The sequence below is a fragment of the Aythya fuligula genome, chromosome 19, assembly GCF_009819795.1.
Source record: "Aythya fuligula isolate bAytFul2 chromosome 19, bAytFul2.pri, whole genome shotgun sequence".
In the NCBI taxonomy this organism is placed as follows: Eukaryota; Metazoa; Chordata; class Aves; order Anseriformes; family Anatidae; genus Aythya; species Aythya fuligula.
The window spans coordinates 36,767-60,152 of record NC_045577.1 but is presented as its reverse complement, the minus strand read 5'-3'; the positions used below and the strand labels follow the sequence as shown (position 1 = coordinate 60,152).

Here is a 23,386-nt window from a genome sequence, read left to right as displayed (position 1 = left end):
TTTTAACTGATTGATTTCATTTTACTAAAGATAATAATCAAAGCTTCAAGCAGCCTGGAAACCATGTTACCTTCCGAAGAAGAAAGAGGACATTCTGGTATTTCATAAGCTGTCGGTGTTTGAGGAGAACTTGAACTCATTTCCTTAGAACTGCTATGAGATGATCCCGTTACTGCAGCAGTAGCTTTAAAATAAATATCTGACTGAAATCACAAAGAACTCATCATTAGTACAGCAAAACTTTCTTGAACACTTGCTGAATAAGAGCTCAAATGTTTGTCCACTATGTTCTATTACCACTGTTGCTGTATTGCTGCTAAGTTAACTACAGCTGGCCACAGAAAGGCTATCTCACTGTAAATGGGGAGAACTTCTGTGATGTTCAGAAGAGCATTTGCCCTGTAAATAATCAAATACTTCAGCTCTGCATTACTGCAAGGCTGCAAGGACAGTTAGATCAATTCTGATTCTCACTGTACTCACTACAAGCTAAGAGCACACAAATTAACAGTTAATGCAAATCAGAAAATGTGTCAGTTTTGGTTTAGTTTGGGCTTCAGCAACTCTTTATGTGAATTAGGTCCCAACACCTCACAAATAGTCAAACATGCTTTTCTCGTGTCTTACCCTTGATGCTACAAGCTGAAGCTCAGGCACAACTGCTGTGTGGACTAAGTTTCCATTCACCACTAATCGGATCTCAATGGAATCAGTAGTGAAGGCAAGGATATAAGGGAAAGCACAGACTGCAATGAAACAAAAATTATTTAGCAAGGAAGAATGATTAATGTAAATGTTTCTCAGATGCTCCCTGAAAACAGTTCTTGAGCATCTGACCTACTCTGGTATCTCCCTTTCCTATGACAAGATTTGTCTACTGTACTGATGGACATTCAGATACAACAAGCCTGAAGAAAACTTCACTCTCCATGCCTGACAGAATATAAACTGAATGGAAAATAAAAAACAGAAAAAAGATAAAGGAAAAAAAAAAGTTTATCAGAGGAAAAACTTGGCCCCAAGGCTCCACTTATTAAAGATACCATATGCAGAATCCTAGCTGAAGTGGCATCATGAATGCAACACGCTTAGAGAATCACAGAATCATCTAGGTTGGAAAAAACCTTCAAGTTCAACAATCAACGTGACCTACCAAGTTCCATCACTTGGTGTTATGTCAACACCTCTCCAGGGATAGGGATTCCACCACTTCCCTGGGCAGTCCATTCTAATGGTTAACCACCCTCTCCATGAAGAAATTCTTATTTATAGGAATTTATTAACCCATATTTATTAAATTTTAATATATTAAATATAGATTTATGTATGTTAAATTATTTTTAATTTTATATTTATTCTTATATATTCCTAGCACACATGCTGCAATTCCACCAACAGCCAAGTGCAAGCCTAAATAGTAATGAAAAAAGGGTAAAAAGAGGTATGTTCTTACCAACAGCATAAGGAACTTGATTCCAGCTAAAGTGAAAGTCGTAAGCCGATGACTGGACGAGTGGAGAACCTCCATTAAAAGGATACACCTTTCTATATTGGCAAACATCTGTAACAAAAAAAGGAAAAAAAGAAACCTCCAATATCTTACAGCACAAAATGACAAACACCAACATTATATGTAGATTTTACAGAAGTGTGGATAATACACAGATAAATATCAAACACTTATGTAGAAGTCCCTCTATATCTAAACAGACCATAAGGGAAACGTGCTTCCTTTGTGAATACATTTACAAGATAAAAATAATAGAGCTACATTTTAATAACTTGTCAGATTTCACAAAGTAAGTATTGTTCTGTTTCAGCAATCATCAGCTCCTTACTTTGTCTATGGATAGAGGAATAGTTAAGAACATTTCTGAAAGTGATGTAAGCAGAGCTGTACCCCTCTGACTGTACGAACTACACTTCAAAAAGCCACATACTAGCACAGTTTGTGTTCTTTGAGGATTGTAATACACATGGGATACTACAAATACCAAGATTTCATTAACCATTTAACTTGTGAATCTACTACTTCTCTATTTTTAGGTAAAATCCTTTTTTTTTTTTTTTTTTTTCCCATAACAGAAGTACAGGTTTGGGAATTCACACTGCTCTGACACAGACCTTTTAGTTCTGAAGCAGTACTGAGTGAACCAGAACTAGGTAGGATTTGTTAAACTACCAAAACCAACGAGGCCTCACAGGGCATAGAAAGATACGCTTTAGAGACTTTCTCCCTGTGGTACCAATCTAACGGCCAATGCTAGAATACGTAGATGTATTTATCCTGTTTCCATCAATGCTCTCTTTGGAAAGGCAAATAAGACATGCCATCTGAAAGTTGTGCTTTGTCCTTCAGCATCACCTCATAAAGGACGTTTCATACTCATAACTTTGATTTTCCCGAGGACTGAAAGCAAAACTACATGTGTACAGCACAGAAGAGCATATGCATATTAAATCCAAGGCTGTTTTATAAAAAGAGATTAAGAGAATTACAATTTTAAAATGCGCCAGCACAAAGAAGTGTGCAGAAGGAAAGAAAGCACAATGACAGAATGGGAAAGCACAAAGAAGAAAAGGGGTGGAATACAAATTTGTACATGTCCTAGAAACACCCAGTGTGAGACTAGGCAAAGAATAAGATAGATCTGAAGAAATAGGACTTTTGTGAGTAAGGTGGTAATGTCTGTCCAATTACACACGCCACAATGAAACAATACTTCCATTTCTAGTCCTTCTAACATGCACTTAAATTGAAAAAAAAAAATGTATTTTGAAATACTTTCCATGAAACACTGAAACTTTAAAATACAGATCTAAACTCCAATGAAGAAAGAATTACATATTGAGATATTATTATTTCCAGTCTTCCCTAACTACTTACAGTTATAACATAATAGTAGGCCAGCTTCACCATCTTCATATACATCAATAGCTGCAACAAAATTTACCTGCAATGATAATAGGAAAGGGTAATGATCAGGCAGATAGGATACTGATGTTACTATGACCAGGTTTTGACTAAGAAGCAATCAAATCAGTTGGTGCACAATTACAGATAAAAGAAAAAAAAAACCACAACACTATTTGTCTTTTGTGATTCATTTTCAGGATGCCGATAGGATAGAAATCAATTTCTTTTGTATTCAATGCTGTATTTCAGTAATGCATATTCAATTCTGTACCTTCAGTATAAATACATACCTACAGTATAAAATGATACAAACATACCTAACTTACTTGACAATATAAATTTTGGGAAATTGAGTTATTTCAGGATAGCTTTGAATTAACATGCTATGCTAAAAATAGCAATTCTTTCCAAAAAGTGAAATCTAAAAAGCTCCACTGAAAATCATGACTAGCAGAAAGATCAAAAGTGCCAATTACTGGATCAAAACCACTAACAGGTACATTGATTGACATGGATGTACTTCAAGAATTACTGAATAAGCTGAATTTAGAAACTGAAAACCACTGCTGGATAAACTAAAATGTTTTTTGCATAGCATAGGCTACTTATATTCTCATACGTTAATCCCGTATTTGTCTTTTACAGTTAAATTAAAAGAAAAACAAGACACCCATAAGTAGTAGTATATACATTCAGAAAAGGAGACCTCCCTGATGAAAAACTTAAGACTGGATTAGACAAATGTCTCCTAGACCACACTATTTGCTACTTGGGCAGGGCTGGAGATTGACTTCATGAACTTCATGGCTTTCCTTTGTGCAATAAAGTAGATGTTCTCTTGATTTAAGACAAATATAAGGCAAGAACTGTTAAACAGACCTGGAATCTTATATATATCTACACAAAACATGTTTTGACCCATCCTTCGTAGCAACTGAAAGACATTTCTGCTTTGTGACCTGTGGAAATAATTTGGTAACCAATTTCAACAACACAAAAATCACTGGCACAGATCTAATTAACTTCCTGCTTTGTCTGTGTTCTCAAAGGAAATAAGGGTTACTGGGGAAGAGAACAGAGGGGGGTGATTCTTGACTGTCCACATTCTTTAATTGTATTTCCTTCTTAATCCAGATTAAAATAGATTCCCATTGCTGTGAAGAATCTTAACACTGTATTGCCAATGCTAGGAGTACCAACCCTCTTCATCATCAAATCTGAGTGACAATACAGATGATTTAAAAAAAAAATCAACAAGAAGCATCAAATCAAAAGAGACATACCTTATACCATTATGAGCATAGAAGTCAACAGAACACAAGAGCAACCCTGTAAAAGGTTCTTTTTTTAAAATTACGCTTAAAGCTATACATTCACATCCGTATTAAGAAATTATTGAAATTATCTGATTTTCAAAATGCTGAAGATCATTATCTTCCCAGCAACAGGAAACATTTGAACCCTCTTCCAAAAACAAGGATATTTACTTAAATCCCAACCCTATGTCCCAGTTAATGTATTACTTGGCTGGGCAGCAGTTTAGAACTAAAAGATATACACAAATATTTCAGTTTTAGTACATGCAAATAGGCAAATCAGAAGGAGATAATGGTGGCCAAAACCTGAAATTATTTTGCTGCAACCTCCTAAAGAATAAAACACTGAGACCATGAAGAAAAGACAAAAATCAGAATATTGACTAAGAAAGGAGAAAAAATGGCTTTGCATTTATACTGACAGCAATATTCCAGAGCTTGAAACACAAGCTCTTTCCTAATATGTCATATTTCCTAATATGTCATACCTTATAACTACCTCTCTTAGGAGTGATTATTATCACACATTCCAAAAATGTCTCCGAGTACTCTAAAGTAGAAGTCAAAAGTAAAGGAGATGAGAGGATCTCCATGAATGCTGCTCCCAGGAGGTCAGCACAGCATGGACCAATTCTGCAAGAAAATAGTTTCAATGCTAGAAACTTACTTTGTTTGCTTCAACATGATGCAGTCTATAGGACTCCCCAGTACTTTCATTAACTAAATCAAACTGATGCCGATATGCCACACAGATCATATTGTCACTGTCTCCAGTAGGTCCATCCACCAGTGTCATAACCACTGGAGGGTCAGAAAGGCATATTTCCTATGAGATAAATAATAGTATTATTCTCTTTTTCAGGCTCTTAGTGTGAATATTGCATTACTCCATGAATTTACAAGGATGTAATCTAAGCAGAGAAGCATGATACAGAACAAGATGACAATTTAAGAAGTCTGAAATATTTCTTTGGCATATAAATGATGGATCACCATCATATTGCTTCTCACTTACATCTGTCTGGAGGTTCCAGACGATAAAATGCACGCTCTTTGCCTTTTTCCCTCCATTAGCTGAGTGCTGCCCAGTCTGTAAAAGTGATTAGTGATTAGATTACACATACCCGGATGTACTGGAACTCGTCTACTGGAGATTCAGGTAATGACAGCAGAGAGCTGCTGGTTAAACTGTTGCATGGATTGTATTTCTTTGTGATGAGAAGTAGTTTGTTCCGAATAGCCACAACAATCCTCAGTTCACTGCCATGGTGAGTATTAATGGCATACAAATGGCAGCCTAAGAAAAAAAACAATTTAGGATGTAAGTATTTGGGGAAGGACTGTTTTTTTTTTTTTTTTTTTTTTTTTTTTTTTTTTGTTTTTTGTTTTTTGTTTTTGTTTTTGTTCTGTATTTGTATGATGGTTAGTACAATGGGTATCTGATACCTGAGCACCACAGAATTACAAACATCCCAACAGGATAATATTAAATTCTAGAAAAAGACAAAAGGCTGTAACTCTTTTGAAAACTATTTTCCCCCTTACTCCTTTTGCAAGTAAAAGAGTAAATATATGTTTTTTTCTTTACTATTCTGCAGTTTCCAGCTTTCCAAGGAAGCTTGATGCTGAATATCGGAAAATCATAGAATCATAGAATCATAGAATCATAGAATATCCTGAGTTGGAAGGGACCCTTAAGGATCATCAAGTCCAACTCTTGACACCGCACAGGTCTACCCAAAAGTTCAGACCATGTGCCTAAGTTCACAGTCCAATCTCTTCTTAAATTCAGACAGGCTCGGTGCAGTGACCACTTCCCTGGGGAGCCTGTTCCAGTGTGCAACCACCCTCTCTGTGAAGAACCCCCTCCTGACGTCCAGCCTAAATTTCCCCTGCCTCAGCTTAACCCCGTTCCCGCGGGTCCTGTCACTAGTGTTAATGGAGAAAAGGTCTCCTGCCTCTCGACACCCCCTTCCGAGGAAGTTGTAGACTGTGATGAGGTCTCCCCTCAGCCTCCTCTTCTATGTTTATAAAATGTTTACATCTACTAAAATAATCTGTAATACCCAAACTATTCTAAGCACTACTAATTAAAAAAAGATTTGCCATTATTCTTCTACCTCACAGTGACCTTTATTTCAGTCTTACATCCATGCATAATTTTTCTTATACTCCTCAATCCTGAAAGCGACATATCTGTTTTTCACCAGAGCTTTTCATCAGCAGTGATTGCCAAGTAACATGGTATTTTTTTTTTTTTACCAAGTTCTCAAATGATAGGCTGGACTGTACCCTATGTTATTTTCACACATAAGCTTGAAGTTTGAATTAACTGTCCAGAGATAAAACTAAAGGTGAATACCTACAACAGCCTCAAGGGAGCTAATAAACCCTGGCAACTACTGGCACAATACCACAGTGGACACGTTTAATACAAGATAATAAAGCCACCTTTTGTTCTCTCCAATTTATTTTCTCTGCAGTCATATTTGCTTCTTATCATCTGCTTTGTTTCTATATCTTTTTGGACAGCACTCAATCTGAAGACAAGGAGACGAGAGTCTTTTCCTGAAGATGGAGAAAGTCAGGAAACAGCAAATTAGAAAAAGACAGTGGTGGTTTGAAATTAATACTTCCAAAGAGATGAAGCACCTACCAGACAGAGCATTGCCATAAAAGTAAAGTTAAACAGTTTTGCTTCTCTGAGTGTAAGCAGCAATGTGACAGGAAGACTGCTTGTGAACTCTATTTAGACTCTACAATTCCAGTAAGCAACCCTTTCAGTTCACTAGCAGAGTTTCCCATCAGATGGTGCTGCAGCAATAAATAATAGGAGCCTCAAAACAGTAAAACCTACACTGCTAGAAGATGGTGAAAATACGACAGATACAAACTAAAGGCAAGAGAGAAGGGTTAACTTTAAATTCTGGAACCATCCAGCCTAGCAGCTGATACCTGGATCCTTAACATAGTCTGAAAACCTTTTGGATGCGGACTGGTTTTGCTTATCAGTTCTTCAAAGTTAGGCAAGTTAGGTTCAAGGCATATTCCAACTGCAAAAATAGCACAGCACCCACCACCACGGCTAAATGTTTTTTCCACAAAGAGAGACATGAGTGGAATACACAACTCCGAAATTTAAAATAAATAAATAAATAAATGATACACTACTATTTGCAGTTGGAAATAAGCTATTGTTAAGAGTAGTTTCCTAACTAAAAGCCAAGTTTCTTAAAATGCAAGTAAAGCAAGATTTTCTGACAAAGGTATACTCTGTTACTAGTCTAGCTGGTGTAGCTGGAAACATAAGCACACTTTCTTAATATATAGTCAGTGTGGACCCAACAGTAAATACAAAAGCAAGATCACATGTGCTGCCTTCAATTCTGATAATAGATAAACATGAATCAGGGCAGCTTCTGGAACCTTTATGACCTTCTTTTCCCATAGAAAGAGTAAGAGAAAAGAAGATGCAATGTTTCCTTAAGTCCACCACAACTTGAAACACTGATCAACCAGCAAATTCTTACTGTCAACACCGATAAAAGGAAAATAAAATATATGCAATCTCTCTCTTTTCAAGAATGTACACACAAGAATGTGTGCTTCCATGAATGAGTTCATGGAGGAAGAATGGCAAGCAAAATTCACCCTTTTGAAAGGAAGGCCAGAAAACATAAGCTAAATCAAACGTTCAAGAACAGCATTACTACTCATTAATTCAGCTCTGTCTCTTTTTCAGGTGTGTCCTATAGGATGCATCCTAGAGATTGCACTCCTCAATGCGTTCCTCCTTCAGGATACTAGTTGTTTTGCAAATGTCCCAAATAACCCCATTGCGGTGTTACATATATCTGTGGCTGCTCATGAAACTGACTATCATCCAAGCTTTTCTTTGGTGTTGTTTTTTTTAAGAGAGTTTTTCTTCACCTCCTACAGACTTGATTATTCCAAGTGAAGGAGCTCTTCCTCCTTTCCCTTCACCATGTCTAGGTGTTTCACAAAATAAGTTGTAGCAAAAAAATAAACAAACATGTTTCGAGGACAAAGTGGATCCACTTCTATAACTCATCTCTCATTACTAAGACAAATTTAATCAACATTAGAAAAGAGAGCACTGCTACCAAAGCAATTTCTGCATCTTTCATTAATACCAGATGTATTGTTGGTGCCTGAAATACCCCCTTCTGTTGGTATGCTGACCTGAAAAATCTCAGTGATAGCATTATCTTCTAGTTTCACTGTTAACACTTCCTCTCTCTCTCAGAAATGCAGAGGGTACTAGAAAGCAGTGGAAACAGGATTTTTTTTCTGAAATGAGCTGCCTTAAAGTGATCTCAAACCTGGTTGTTAGTACTGAGTGCTGGATAATACCACATTCTATATGAACATTTTCATAACACGAACATCAGTCTTCCTGCTTGAGTCTTAAAATACCAGTTCTACATCGATGCACTTGAAGTACATCAGAAGGACGCATTTAAAGTACATACAAAGTTAACCTTGTAACATATTATTATATCCTAAAAACCCATATAGTCTTTAATACCAATTTGTACACCCAATATAAGATTGCTTTTACCCATCTAACTCATTATTTTTCTCATTTTCCTTTATCAGCCAACATCAGTCACCATGGGGATAGGAAGAGGGTCTCCAGAAGACCATATGGAAAACTAGACTAAGGCATAGTCTGAAAATAACGGGCAATGATAACTTCCACTCCAGATCTCAGTTTCACTATGGCATACAAATACAAAACAAGAGGCAAGGATACTAGCAAGAACAAAAGACCTTTCTCTCCTCTAAATGATTCAGAAAGCACCCACAACAGCAGTCAAAACTCTCTTCAACTTTTTACACAAAAAGTCTTTATCAAAATACGCTCGAAGCATCATGAATTGATGCCAGTAATGCCTAATCCTGTTACCTCAAAATGGCTTGTAACATCTCTCTCTTCAGTTTTAACCAATCATCACAGCGTTTTGACTATTAAATGCAATTATCTATTCTAGAAGCTTCATAAACTAAGCTTCAGATACAACTCGCCTTTTCAGATCTTCAAAAATGTCACCCACCCGCCACGTGTCTTCAGAGATGACTGCAAATGCCTCTCAGGTAATCTCAGCTGGTTCTGCAAGGGTTCCAGGATGAATTTCATCAGGTCCAGCCAAAATGGGCAACTCCCAATGATATGAAAAGAACCACATTTTACCCTTAGCTTGGGTAAATGTCACTTCAGCTAATATTGAGCAAACAGATATAATGTGGTAAAAAAAACAATAAAACAACCAGATTTCTAATTATTTCATCTGTGTGACACATACAGATCCTGTTCTTGCACTGTGAGTATTCACTTCACAGACTTTTGGGTAAAAAGTACCTAACTGAAAAAGTGCGTATTTTAGGGACATTTAATCCTTTTAAAAAAAAAAAGTTGTTCGGACAGACGGGTTTTAAGTTTTTGTTTTTATACCAAAACATTCAAGAGAATATAATCTATAGCACTAGAATTTGGTTACAAATCACAGAACAAAAACCAGTAACACATTTGGTAGAACAGTGACAGCATAAGTAATTTCCTCCATGTTTTTGTACAACTGAACAAACACATTATTCAGCTAGGGAGATTTCCAGAGTGTTGAGTTCTAAGAGTAGCTGGAGACCAACTATATCCTGGTGGATGACAAATCTGACACGAGCCAGTAATGTCTACCTTCAGCCCAGAAAGTTAGTCATATCCTGTACTGCACAAAAAGAAGTGTGGCTTAGAAGGTCGAGGGAAGTGATACTCCCCCACTCCACACTGCCCCTGTGAGATACAACCTGGAGTACTGTGTTCAGCTCAGGTGCCCCCAGCACAAGAAGGACATGGACCTGTTAAAGTGGATCCAGAGAAGGGTCACAAAAATGATAAGAGGGCTGGAACACCTACAAGAAAGGCTGAGAAAGCTGTGTTCTTTTAGCCTGGATAAAAGAAGGCTCTGAGGAGACATTATTGTGGCCTTTCAATACTTAAAGGAGGCTTATAAGAAAGACAGAGAGAGACATTTTACAAGGGCACGTTGTGACAGCACAAGGCGTAATAGTTTCAAATGGAAAGACGGTAGATCTAGCGAAGAATTTATTCCTTTTCTCTAATCTATGAGAGTGGTGAGGCACTGGAACAGGTTGCCCAGAGAAGCTGTGGATGTCTCATCTCCTGAAGTGTTCAAAGTCAGGCTGGATGAGGCTTTGGGCAACCTCATCTACTGAAAGATGTACCTGACCATGGCAGGGAGGTCGGACTAAGAGGTCTTGAAAAGTTGTTTCCAACCAAAACCATTTGATGATTCAATATGGCCAGTTTCAGGTTTGCTCTGAAGCATGATTCTGAACATCTAGAGATTTTTTTCCACACCTTTTAGAAAAACAAGCAAAAAAAACAAACAACAAACAGTAGTTGTTGTATGCACTCCCTTATTCTAAATGAGGCATCTAATGCACTTGCCACTGATAAGAACATGATTACCTCAAGACACTTACAAACCCTAAAGCTATAGGGCATGTACGTAAGCAATTCCAGAGGAAATCAGCAAAGGGAAAGTAGTGGAAAGATCTGAAAAGGAGAACAATAAACTCAGAGCTCAAAAACCTAATTACAACAATTTAAGGATAGCTATGTGATGTGACAAGAGGTGATTATATAAATCTAGTGGTGTGGGAATTAAAATTCTACAGCATGCTTCCGAGTTAAAAAACAAAAACAACTCTTAAAGAAAAGCACCTAAGGCATTCCCTTCTACTGATATGTCTTCCAAATAAACAGTTAAACAGACATTCATATGAGAACCAAATAACAAGGACCTCTCCTACCTTTGTCTGTTCGGGCAATCAAAAGATCCAGAGCTTCCAACACATGCATCTGCTTTATTTGGAGAGTTTTATCAAATACTTGAACTGATGGCTGACCATCTAAAAAAAGAAAACACACATATTTCTTTAAAATTCTGATAAAATTTGGGAGTCAATGGTTCTGAACTATTTCTTTCTAATAAAATAAGTCTTGTTTTTTCTCACGAAAATGAAACATCCTGCAACAAAGCTCGTATGTATGCTGCAGCATCATAACCAGTACTTCCTTATAGGAGTGTTTTATCATTGCTATGGATGAAATTATGCAACTGAAGCCTGAAAGGGACCTTTCTTTCGAAAGTCTGAAAATTTTCACTGAGAACTAACTTAATTCCCTTAGTCCCAATGGCCTTATGTGGCACACAGAATATAAGAGGTCAAACTAGTAAAAGCACTGCTATGGAAGAAACAGGCTTTCATCACCACATAAGCCTTGTGCTTCATGTTCATTAGTATCATCAAGGGCTAAAAAATCCAGACGCTCCTTGAGTTTGGGTTTGACTTCATAAATCTTTTCAGATGGTCAAGATAACAGCATCTGAAATAACAAAACATTCAGAAATCTGCATGAAAATTGGCTCCAAATAAGGATTTTGATGCAGAGAAAAAAATCTGCAGCTAGATTACATAAATGTAATAGATTCACTTGGATTGGTACTATCCTTGCAGGTGAGGACTTACCAATTACCTAAACAGAGCTTATGAACATTTATTTTGAAGAAAATGGTCAGATACATAAATAATTGACACAAGAACACAGCATCATTTACTAACCATCAATTAACAAGATGCCAGCATCTGTAGAAACCAGCAAGGACTGGCCCCAGGAATCTGCACAGACAACCTCATGAGGAAAATTACTGCAGAAAGATTGGGACTCCCAAGGCTATGATGTAACATAAGGGATACATATTAATTATACTAAGAAATACTGACCATATAGACACGAATGAGATAAGACAGTAACATGTAAGAACAAGTAAATACTTTTGGCAGGATACATTTCTTAAAGTATATTTTTTGAATTTGAAATATCAAAATCTAATTAATTTTCTTGCAGAGAAATACTCTCCCTACCAATTGGATTTGGAGACTAATAAGTATAAGATACACTCTTGGAACACTGGAATTAAAACCCAAGCTGCTGATATTCAGTGTAACCCTGGAAATTTGTTATTAAACAATTAAAATACAGACTTAAAATATATGCACCTCCATGCATATACAGTTTGATTTCATTTCATGGTTCATTTGTGATATTTAGACATGGTACTGCTAAAACTACCTTTCCCCCAAATTGTTATTTTGTCATGTGTTCTCTGTACTTACCTCCCAAATTCTGTCCCCTCCCCCATCTCTTCTCTAATATTAAGTATTAAGCTGAAGTCTGAAATTCTACAAGCACTTCTGAAGCTTCTATATATAAGATGCACATAGAAAAGTGTAATTTACATTTTTCACTCCTATGCCTTGTAAAAAAAATGTAGGTACAGGAAATAAAAACACAACTAAATTTTGCTTTAAACTTGATAAAGATGTTAAAATAATCACAAGATGATTGGTTATGGAAAAAATATATTTTTTTTTCATGAAATATGCTCAGATATAAAAATATCCAGACTTGCATTAGCATGAGAAGTACTACTACCTTCAGGCTTATCCTTTATTCATTTGCTATGGGCTGAAGAATCACTTTAACACTATACATTACAACTTTGCTGCTATAGTATCTAATCAGAAAAGTAAATAAATAATATTTTCAACCGATACACAGTGCCATGCTCAACTGAATTTTTTTTTTTTTTTTTTTTTGAACTCTCCTTACACAAATGGGTTCACTCACCTCCTTTTTACAAAAGCTGGTGGTTGCCAGGGTAGCTGGTGTATCCCCTTTCACAGTGGTTTTCAATTTCAGCGCCTAATACAAACAGGTATTTTAGTTAAATTAAGCTTTTGTCACTAATATATAACCTAAAGCCTAAGAAGAAAGGACAACTTCGGATGACAAAGTAGTTTACAGCTTGGAATTGCTATTACAGTTATTAAGAAAGAAGGGGAATTATCTATACCCTGAAGAAAGACTGCACTGATCACTATGGAGCTGCAGCCAAAGCATACATAGCTTATAAAAAAAAAAAGAAGCTCAAAATATGAAGTGTCCAACATAGTAATCAACAGAACGACAGAATGAAATCATAGAATGGCTTGGGTTGGAAGGGACCTCAAAGATCATCCAGTTCCAACCACCCTGCCATAGGCAGGGACACCACTCACTAGATCAGGTTGCTCAGGGCCTCGTCCAATCTGGTCTTGAACCAAGGATGAGGCATTCACAATTTCTCTGGGCAACCTGTTCCAGTACCTCGCCACCCTCCAAGTGAAGTATTTCCTCCTAACCTCTAATCTAAATCTCACCTCTTTTAGTTTAAAGCCATTCCCCCTTATCCTGTCTTTATCTGATTAAGAATAGTCGTTCCCCATCTTTTTTTCTACGTCCCCTTTAAGTACTGCAAGGTTGCAATGGGGTCACCCCGGAGCCTTCTCTTCTGTAGGTTGAAAAGCCCCAGCTCTCTTAGCCTTTCTTCATAGGACAAGTGTTCCATCCCCTTGAGCACTTTTGTAGACCCACTCTGGACCCGCTCTTAAAAGATAAACATCCTTCTTGTTCTGGGGGGCCCAGACCTGGAGGCACTACTTCAAGTGGGGCCTTAGAAGGGCAGAATAGAGGGAGACCATCCCCTCCCTTAACCTGCTGGCCATTCCTCTGTTGATGCAGCCCAGGATTCAGTTGGCATTCTGGCCTGCAAGCATGCACTCCTGGCTTATTTCAAGCTTTTCATCCACCAGAACCCCCAAGCCTTTCTCTGCAGGACTGCTCTCAAAGAGTGCTTCTCCTAGTCTCCTTCATGTCCAGGATTGCCCCAAACCAGGTGCAGTACCTTGCACATGGACTTGTTGAACTTCATTAGGTTCACATGTGCCCACTTCTCCAGCCTGTCCAGGTCCCTCTGGCTAGCATCCTTTCCTTCTACAGCAAAGTCTTGTAGCCTTTTCTTTTTATTCTTTTTTTTTTTTTTTTTTTAAATTGGTTGGAATCAGAAGTGCTGAGGTACTAAAAGGCCAACTCTTGTTACTACCCCTGCCATCAGGGTGGTCCCAAAGAGTGTTTATCAATATGGTGATAGGCTCTTTAAATATAAATATATAAATATAAACATAAATATATAAACATAAATATATAAATATAAACATAAATGAGCTTGGTGTCGTCAGCAAATATGCTAAGGATGCACTCAATCCCACTGTCTATGTCACTGATATAAATATTAAACAGTATCAGTCCCAAGACAGATCCCTGGGGATCTGTCCCCACTCGTCACTGGCTTCCACTTGGACATAGAGCCTCTGACACATCTACACAATTCTTTCTGTGGGTCAGCTGATTAGAGGAACCTTTTATCAGTTACATAAGCTGGCCTTTCACCTGCAAAAGCATTTAGCAAACCACTAAATCAAACTATATAGATACATACTGCTACAGGGATGGTGCCAAAAGACACATGGTCACAGTATCATGAATTCTTCAGCTATGTATAACTGAAAGTGTGCTGATTCTAAAAGGGCTAAACACTCTAGCGAAATACCATATAAACACAGTTCCACTCAGAGAATAAAGCTGTTTAAAGTATTTTATATATCTTCATTGCTAGTATTTACAGCACACCAAAATCCAGTATGCCTATAAAGTGATGACATAGTCTTTGTAAACATAGATGCATCCTTGCTAAATTGATCCCACCTGACCAAGTCGGACAAATTCTGCTTGCCGAGCTTCTTCTTTTTTCCGTGTTGATTTCGGGGACTCTGGCAACACATCACTGAAAGACCTTCTATTAAGCATGTTCTAAAACAGAAAAAAATGCTTTTGTTTTAAAATTAAATCAGGTTTTCATATTTTTGAATACAAAATTAGTCAATTTAATACAATACCATTTACATTGTCTGCTTTTCTTTTAATATACTTTCCTGTCATGATGAATCTAACTGTATTGCTTCTCAGAGAACAGTAATCACTATTTTTCAAATCATTGACTTCTTTACTTTCCTACTTGTCATCATTTACCACTTTCATACTATACAATTGCAACAAAGGTTGCAGACATAGAATCATAAAGGTTAGAAAAGACCTCCAAGATCATCTGGTCCAACCATCCCCCTACCACCAATATTACCCATTAAACCATGTTCCTAAGTACCACCTCTAACCTTTTCTTAAACACCCGCAGGCACAGTGACTCCAGAAGCTCCCTGGGCAACCTGTTCAAATGCCTAACCTCTCCTTCTGAGAAGAAATCTCCTAATTTCCAACCTGAACCTCCCTGGCATAACTTGAGGCCATTCCCTCTCGTCCCTCTTGATCACTAGGTATCTGTGAGAAGAAGCTGACCCCTATCTCCCCAGAACTTCCTTTCAGGTAGTTGTAGAGAGCAGTAAGGTCTCCCCTGAGCCTCCTCCAGACTAAACAACCCCAGTTCTCTCAGCTGCTCCTCATAAGACTTGTGTTCCAGACCCTTCACCAGCTTCATAGCCCTTCTCTGGACACACTCCAGGGTCTCAATGTCCTTCATGTAGTGCAGGACCCAAAATTGAACACAGTACTTGTAGTGTAGCCTCACCAGAGAAGAGTACAGGGGGACAAGCACCTCCCTGGTTCTGCTGGCCACACTATACCTGACACAAGCCAGGATGCCATTAGCCACCTGGGCACACTTCCAGCTCATGTCCAGGTGAGCATTGACCAACACCCCCAGATCTTTTTCCTCTGTGTAGCTTTCCAACCATTCTGCCCCAAGCCTGTAGCATTGTGTGAGGTTGTTGTGACCAAAGTGCAGGACTTGGCACTTAGCCATATTGAACCTCATCCCATTGGCCTCTGCCCATCAATCCAACCTGTCCAGGTTCCAGGCCTGCAGGGCCTTCCTACCCTCCAGCAGATCAACACTTACCCCCAATTTACTGAGCAAACATACTGAGGGGGCATTCAGTTCCTTTGTCCAAATCATCAATAAATGTATTAAAGAGGATGGGCCCCAACACCAACCCCCGGGGAACATCACTCATGACTGGTTGCCAACTGGATTGCGTGGACACGCATGGACAGTCCTACCCTGAAAGGACAGCCTGTCAATTTTCATGTAACTGTAAAACAAACTATGTCACTATTAGTATTTAGCCTAGTGTACACAATCCAGTGCTCATCAGAATTACAGCCTTTTAAAGCAACAGAACATTCAGTGTCCTAGTGAAAGCAGGAGAGAACACATGAGATGCACAGAGATCACTTCTGACTTTCTGACTTACATTTACCTTGTGTAGATCAGGCATCAGGTCCTGGTATAAAGAGCGGATCAGCATGTCTAGAGTGCGCTGACGTTTCTGAGAAAATGTTGGGGTTTCCAAGGTGGCTTTTTCACCATTTATTACTAAAATATAATGGAAAAGAAGATATGTTATTTTAATGTGCTATTATATAAATATAACCAGTTTTCCCATAGTAACTTAGTTTCACCACTTTTTGCATTTTTTTTAGTAAATAACAATCCCTCAAGCTTAAAGGGAAATAAAGACTAATAGCAGTATTCTACAAGGCACCCCAATAACCTCCTGATATAAAAATTAAAGACAAACTACTAATCAGTTTAAGTCCTAAACCAATTTAAATATTTGTTAGTAATGTGTGCAAAATAAGTTACTAGTAAAGTTCCTGTCAGGTAAGTGTGTAATTGTAATCCTTACGATTATGTTAGATGTCTGTTAATGAACTCCCAGTCAGGACAACGAGGCCAATGAAACCTTCCGCTGCTCAAAGACGTCTCAGGCCAACAAAACCTTATCTTCAAGGGTAATTTCAATTACCCGGACACTTGTTGGGAACACAACGCAGCAGTGCACAGATCCTCCATCAGGTCCCTGGAATGCATTAAGGACTGCTTCCTGCTACACATGCTGGACATGCCAAAGGTGAACTAGGTTTACTGCCTGCAAACTGTGAACTTGACAACACAACTACCAATAATAGCCTTGGATATAGAAATCCTAACACTGAAGTTTAAGAGCCTTTTGAGCACACTGAAGACCAGCAATAGGACAAAGATTCTGGATTTTAGAAGAGCCAAATTCAGTATGTTCAGAGCCCAGCTTTGAGGGATTTCATGGGAAGCATGCAAGGAGGGCATAGGAGCTTGTGAGCGCTGGGAGTTATTTGAGAACAATCTCCTGGAAGAACAAGAACAGACCATCCCCTACAAAGAGAAAGGATGAAGGCAGAACAAGAGACCACCCTGGCTTAACAATGAGCTTTTGGGTACACATAGGAGCAAAAAAGAATCGTATCATCTATGGAAAAAAGGCTTCAATGAGTACACTGAGGACTACAAGAACCTTGCTAAGACCTATGCAGAGATGCAGGCAGGAAGGCTAAGGCTCAGGTAGAAATGAAATTGGCCCAAAACGTCAAGAACAGGAACATACTCTTCAGATACACGAGCAACAAGCAGCAGCACAGTGAAGATGTAAGCCCATTGCTGAACAGGGCAAGGATACTAGTTACTAATAGTGCTGAACAGGCAGAGGCTCTCAATACCTTGTTTTCCTCTTTTTTTACCAGTGTAGCTTACAATCCAGATCACAGTATCAAGTAGGTCCAACAACACCTGTGTTGGAAGGGCTGGTCTGCAGCCATTATGCAGGGCATGCACTCATACAAACCTAGATGGAATCCACCCCAATGTGTTAAGATGGCAAAATGTGGTGATTAATGGTTTTTACTCAATCTGGAAACCTGCCACAAGTGGGGTCCCCCAGGAACTGACACTAGGAACCACACTTTCAACATCTTCATAAATGATCTGGATCTTGTGGTTGAAAGCACCCTCACTATGTGTGCTGATGACACTACACTGAGTAGTGAGGTGGACACATCCGATGGGAGAGTCATCTTACAGAGAGACCTAGAGAGGCAAGAAGAGTGAGCAAGCAAGAACTCTATAAAGTTCTTGTTGAGTAAACTCTACAAAGCCAAGTGCACCTGCGATGGCATTACAAAAGAACCCACCACAGGCTAGGATCTGTGCCTGGGGTGCAGCATTGCTGAAAGGGATTTTTAGGTCCTGGTAGACAAGATGAATGTTATTCAGCAGTGCACCAGTGCTGCAACGAAGACAAATCAAATCATGTGCTCCATCCACAGAGGCTTTACTAGGAGAGATAGAGATGTGATCATCTGACCCTACTCAGTGGTTGTCAGGCCACACCTGGAGCAATGTTGCAGTTTAACCTGGCAGGCAGCTTAGCACCACACAGCCATTTGCTCACACCCCCTCCCCACTGGAATCAGGGAGAGAACTTGGGGAAAAAAAAAAAAAAAGTAAAACTCATGTGGTAGAGATAAAGACAGTTTAATACAGAAGAAAAGGGGCAAAGAAAACAAAAGAAGTGATGCACAACTCAACTGCTCACCACCAGCCAACACCAGCCAACCAATGCGCAGCCAATCCCCGAGCAACAGTAGCACCCCTCATAGCCAACTCCCTCCCAGTTTTATTGTTCAGCATGACATCATGTGGTATAGTAAACTCCTTTGGTTAGTTTGGGTCAGCTGTCCTGTTTGTGTCCCCTCGCTGCTTCTTGTGCTTTTCCAAGCTCCTTGCAGCAAGAGAAGTCTTTGTTCAGTATAAGCACTGCTGAGCAACAACTATAACATGTGCATGTTATCAACATTATTTTCATCCTAAATCCAAAACACAGCACCACACCAGTTACTATGGAGAAACATAGCTCTATCACATCTGAAAACAGGAGAAGTACTGTCCAATTCTGGTTCCCCCAATTTGAAAGAGATGGGGTCAGATTGAAGAGGGTCCAAAGGAGTGACATGAAGATGATCAAAAAGCTGGAGAATCTGCTGTATGAGGAAAGACTGAAGGAATTAGGTCTTTTCACCCTGGAGAATGCTCTGAGGTCACCTCATCACAGTATTCCAATAGTTAAAGGGTGGCTACAAAGAAAATGGAGGCTCTACCTTCACAAGGATCCACGTGGAGAAGACAAGAGGCAATGGGTACAAGTTGTACCAGAAGAGGTTTTGTCCTGATATAAGGAAGTGTTTTGTTGTTGTTATTTGTTTTTTTTATAGTGAGGTCGATCACTGGAACAATGTCTCTGGGGATGTGGTAAAATTCCCATTATTGGAGGTTTTCAAGATGCAATTGGAGAGGTTGCTAGATAATCTCATCTCAGCTTCCTTTTGGACCAGATCATCTTTTGAGATCACTTCTAACATGGGTTATTTTATGATTCTATGATCTGCTCCCAAATATCTCTTTATGGCTCGTTTAGAAGCGCAAGTGTCAAGGAAACCTGGAACTGAACCACTACAGAATTAAAAAGATCTTAAAGGTGCAGAAAGGCAACTATTCAGCATGCATTCAGAAATACTTACACTTTCAGAGATGCTAACCTAACACCTTTTATTACTAAGTATCAAGCAGCACTATAAATTATGTGAGATCTCAGGTTCCTATAAGAAAACATGAAAATATATGTGGCTGCACATTCTACATATGTAAAGGTCAGTTTAGATCTAGTAGTCTGACAAGGATAACTGCATAGAAAATCATTTTTGTGTTCATCTGACTGGACCTGGCATCCATCTACTTTACAGATTTGGGAAAAAAAAATGTACAGAAGAGCAGTATACACCATAAAATGTATTTACGTTTTAAGCATCATGAATTTCAATTTAGTAAAGTAATTATTTAAAAAGTGTTTCTAGCAAAATAAAAAAATGACTTACATTTCACTAACACAAAATCCCTGAATTCCTGGTGATTTGTAAACACAGGGGGAGATGGAAGTGGAGGCCCAAAGAGAGGAACACTTTCTTCTGAAAATATTTTCAGCCTATTGAAAGAACAAGTATTTATCTGTATTCAAAGCCATGTTCAAAAACCACCGTTTTTTACAGACAGGAGAAAGAACTGGAAACAGTTATCTGGGTATGTCTAAGGTAAGAATTTCCACAGGTCTAACAAAAAACAAGCTAACAAACAAACGAGCAAGCAAACTCACTCATAAATGGGCATTCATTTGGAATGAATTGCTTGAACCAAAATTCTGAATCCTTTACATAAACACTGGGACAGTAACAATTACAACAGAAGCCTGCGATTCTACTCATAGAATAATGCTGTTAATGGTATTGGCAAAATCTAGTCCTTTTCAAAAAAGCCGTAAAAGAACAGTTCTTCACCTACAAAACATATTCTCCTTACAGATTTCCACCTTACCTGTGCATTCACCACAGTTGTGAAAGATGTGATTCTTTTTGAGTAACACCAGAAACACCAAACTTTTACTGATAATTATCAACTTTTGGAGCTAGGCAATATGGTTTAATTAATGCAGTATCTTTAAGATAAAAAAGGTTCAGGTAACTTGTGTTGCAGAAAAAAACCAGCAAAAAACAAACAAAAAAATGGATTCATAGATGACTATAAAGATAGTTCAGCCTATGAAGAATAAAAACACCTTCTAAAGCAATCCAGAAATTATGATGTTAGAATAATGTGATCAGATCTGAGCAGCAGCTTCTGAAACCATGGACGATGGATGGTGTCTGTGGTCTATACCGTGCATGGAGGAAGACGCTAAAAGAATGCCTTCCCTCAACACTTTAACTGTATTTCTTAGCTGTCAGAATGAGGTTGGTTGTTCAAAAAAGGACTACTGCCAGGTGATCAGTATAAGGCATACTGTTGGTCTCTTTCACAAGCTGCCTGAATCCTTATAGTTATGGAATTTTCAGGAAAGGAGGAAGCAAAACCAATCTACCTAATGACTGTGTTGATTCTTGGAAGCCATTTCTAAGTCTACCCCCCTGTACACAGCTTCTTTCTTTCCCCTACAAGCTAACTGATACTTCAGACAGAGTAGCAAACCCAGCATGGTCAATCTTTGTCTTGGTCTTGCAAATGTGGGATATAATGATTTATAAACAAACAGTTTAAAATTTTGCTAAATAACTATTGAAGTCACACACGGTGACACCATCATTAGGAGTCTGCATTCACAATCTAACACACTGAGTTCCCCCTTCCATCTTGCAAAGTTTTTAGCTCTGAATTAGTGTTATAGATGCACACATGCATTCCAGTTTGAGGCATAATTTTAGTTTCATGCCCCAAAATCTCCCATCTAGATATTTTGATTTCCTAGTAGAAATTCTTTAGCCATGAGAGACTTCAGCATCTGAGCTTGCAGTGTCCTGTCCTCAGACATATCTGAAAGTGAATGCAATCCTCCTTTTTTTTTTTTGACCTAGTCTAAATAGTAAATGATGTAGCAGTTTCAATAGAAGAGGGATTAGTACAAACATTACTACTACTTTGTAAAGGAGAAATAATAGTGCAAAATCTGTGTCCTATGCTGACAAATGCAGTACACAATTTAAGTCAAAGGGCAGCTCTTTTATTTGTCTTTACTGCTTATTTTGTTCAAGCCCAAACCGAAACCCTCCCATGGGCTCAGATAATGATATCCCTCTGCAATTCTGCTTTTTCAAGACTGACAGATATCTCTGGCATCTCACCATTAACCTCAGGACAATAGCTGGAATGGTTTATGTGGTAAAAGCCACTTTGTTCATTTGTAACACATTTACGTGACAAGGTTTTTGTAGTGGGGGACTGCAGGGGTGGCTTCTGTGAGAAGAATGCAGAAGTTACCCCATATTACGTAAGGGCAGGTTTCAGCCAGCTCTCCAAAGGGACCCGCCCCTGCCCAGAGCCAAGCCTATATGTTGTTTGCATCTCTGTGAGAGCAATTTTAAGAAAAGGGAAAAAAAGATGCTGCGCAATAGCATCTGGGAGAGTGAAGAATAAGAAACTGCCTAGCAGACAAGGTCAGAGAAGAAGGACAGGGAAGAGGTGCTCCAGGCACTGGAGCAGAACTTCCCCTGTAGCCTGTGGAGAGGACCATGGTGGAGCAGGTTGTCCCTGGCAGTCCATGGCATACCACAGTAGAGCAGATTTCCATGCTGCAGCTCGTGGAGGAGGCCACGGTGGAAGCAGGTGGATCTGCCCCTAAGGAGGCTACAGCCTGTGGAGAATCCCTGCCAGAGCATATTCCAGGCCAGAGCTGCAGCCCATGGAGAGGGGACAACACAGGAACAGGTGACCAGGCAGGAACTGCTGCCTGTGGGGGACCCATGTCTGAGCAGTTTGTTCCTGATAGATGGACCCTGTGGTAAAGACCCATATTTGGAACAGTTCTTGAAGAGCTGCTTCCTGCAGGAAGCCCATGCAGGATCAGTTCAGGAAGGATGACATCCCATGGGAGGGATCCCAGGTTGGAGCAGAGGAAGAGAGTGACCGTGAAGGAGTGGCAGAGGCAAAGTGCTGACTACTGTTCCCCTGTGCCATTTGAGGGGAGGAGGTGGGAGAGGGTGGATGGGGGGAAGGTGTTCTTAGTTTGTTTCCTTTGTTTCCCATTTCTCCATCTTGCTAGTAATAGGCAATAAACTCCTCTATCTCCCTACACTGAGTCTGTTTTGCCCGTCAAAATAACTGTTGAGTGATCTCCATGTCCTTATCTCAACCCTTGAACCCTTTGCATCATATTTTCTCCCTCTTTCCCTTTGAGGAGGAGCGGTGAGAGAGCTGCTGTGGTGGAGCTCAGCTGCCCACCTGAGTAAAACCACCACATTGTTAAAGCCTACAGAATGCTAGAATGCCAGAATGCTTGCTGTTCAGATTCTGATGAGAGCTAACAGACTCAGACTTGGACAGCACAGGACTCTATGTGTGAGGGTCCCACAGCTAACTGAAAAATATATTATTTGCCACCAAAATTTCCCTAGGTTTTAAGTATGTGATGATCAACTGTACATCTCTTAAGTATCCTGAAGATCCCTACAAACGAGCTGGTTTGCTTAGCTACAGCTGAACCCGGACCAGTAAAGATCCACTCCACAGCTATCACAGCATCAAGTCTAATTAACTTTCGTCATACAGGTAGTTCACTATATCATTGATCTCATCAGATCAGAATCTTGCAGACATATCTTTCACCACTTTTTACATTTCATCTAAAGAGTACTTTCGTTTTGCCCCCTTAGCTTATGACTGTATCAGAATTTCATTATTCTGATTGTTAGAAACACATAGCTTAGAGCCCATTTACAGTTCTCTGCATCTAGATC

At 39.0% G+C, this 23,386-nt stretch overlaps 1 protein-coding gene across 9 annotated transcripts in view; it reads right to left on the bottom strand.

Moving 5' to 3' along the window:
- GARNL3 (GTPase activating Rap/RanGAP domain like 3) overlaps window positions 1-23,386 on the bottom strand; it is a 52,760-nt gene that overhangs the window by 4,441 nt on the left and 24,933 nt on the right. For 6 of the 9 annotated variants that reach the window (XM_032200327.1, XM_032200335.1, XM_032200337.1 and 3 more), the window contains 13 exons: window positions 19,982-20,088; window positions 16,489-16,610; window positions 14,927-15,031; window positions 12,971-13,045; window positions 11,902-12,013; window positions 11,089-11,187; window positions 6,685-6,801; window positions 5,358-5,530; window positions 4,901-5,059; window positions 2,888-2,954; window positions 1,454-1,561; window positions 628-746; window positions 71-203 (listed from right to left, as the gene is read on the bottom strand). In XM_032200327.1, the coding sequence (XP_032056218.1) occupies window positions 71-203; window positions 628-746; window positions 1,454-1,561; window positions 2,888-2,954; window positions 4,901-5,059; window positions 5,358-5,530; window positions 6,685-6,801; window positions 11,089-11,187; window positions 11,902-12,013; window positions 12,971-13,045; window positions 14,927-15,031; window positions 16,489-16,610; window positions 19,982-20,088 (1,496 nt within the window). The remainder of the gene's footprint in view (window positions 1-70; window positions 204-627; window positions 747-1,453; window positions 1,562-2,887; window positions 2,955-4,900; window positions 5,060-5,357; window positions 5,531-6,684; window positions 6,802-11,088; window positions 11,188-11,901; window positions 12,014-12,970; window positions 13,046-14,926; window positions 15,032-16,488; window positions 16,611-19,981; window positions 20,089-23,386) is intronic. The other 3 variants (XM_032200330.1, XM_032200331.1, XM_032200333.1) reach the window with 1 other exon arrangement.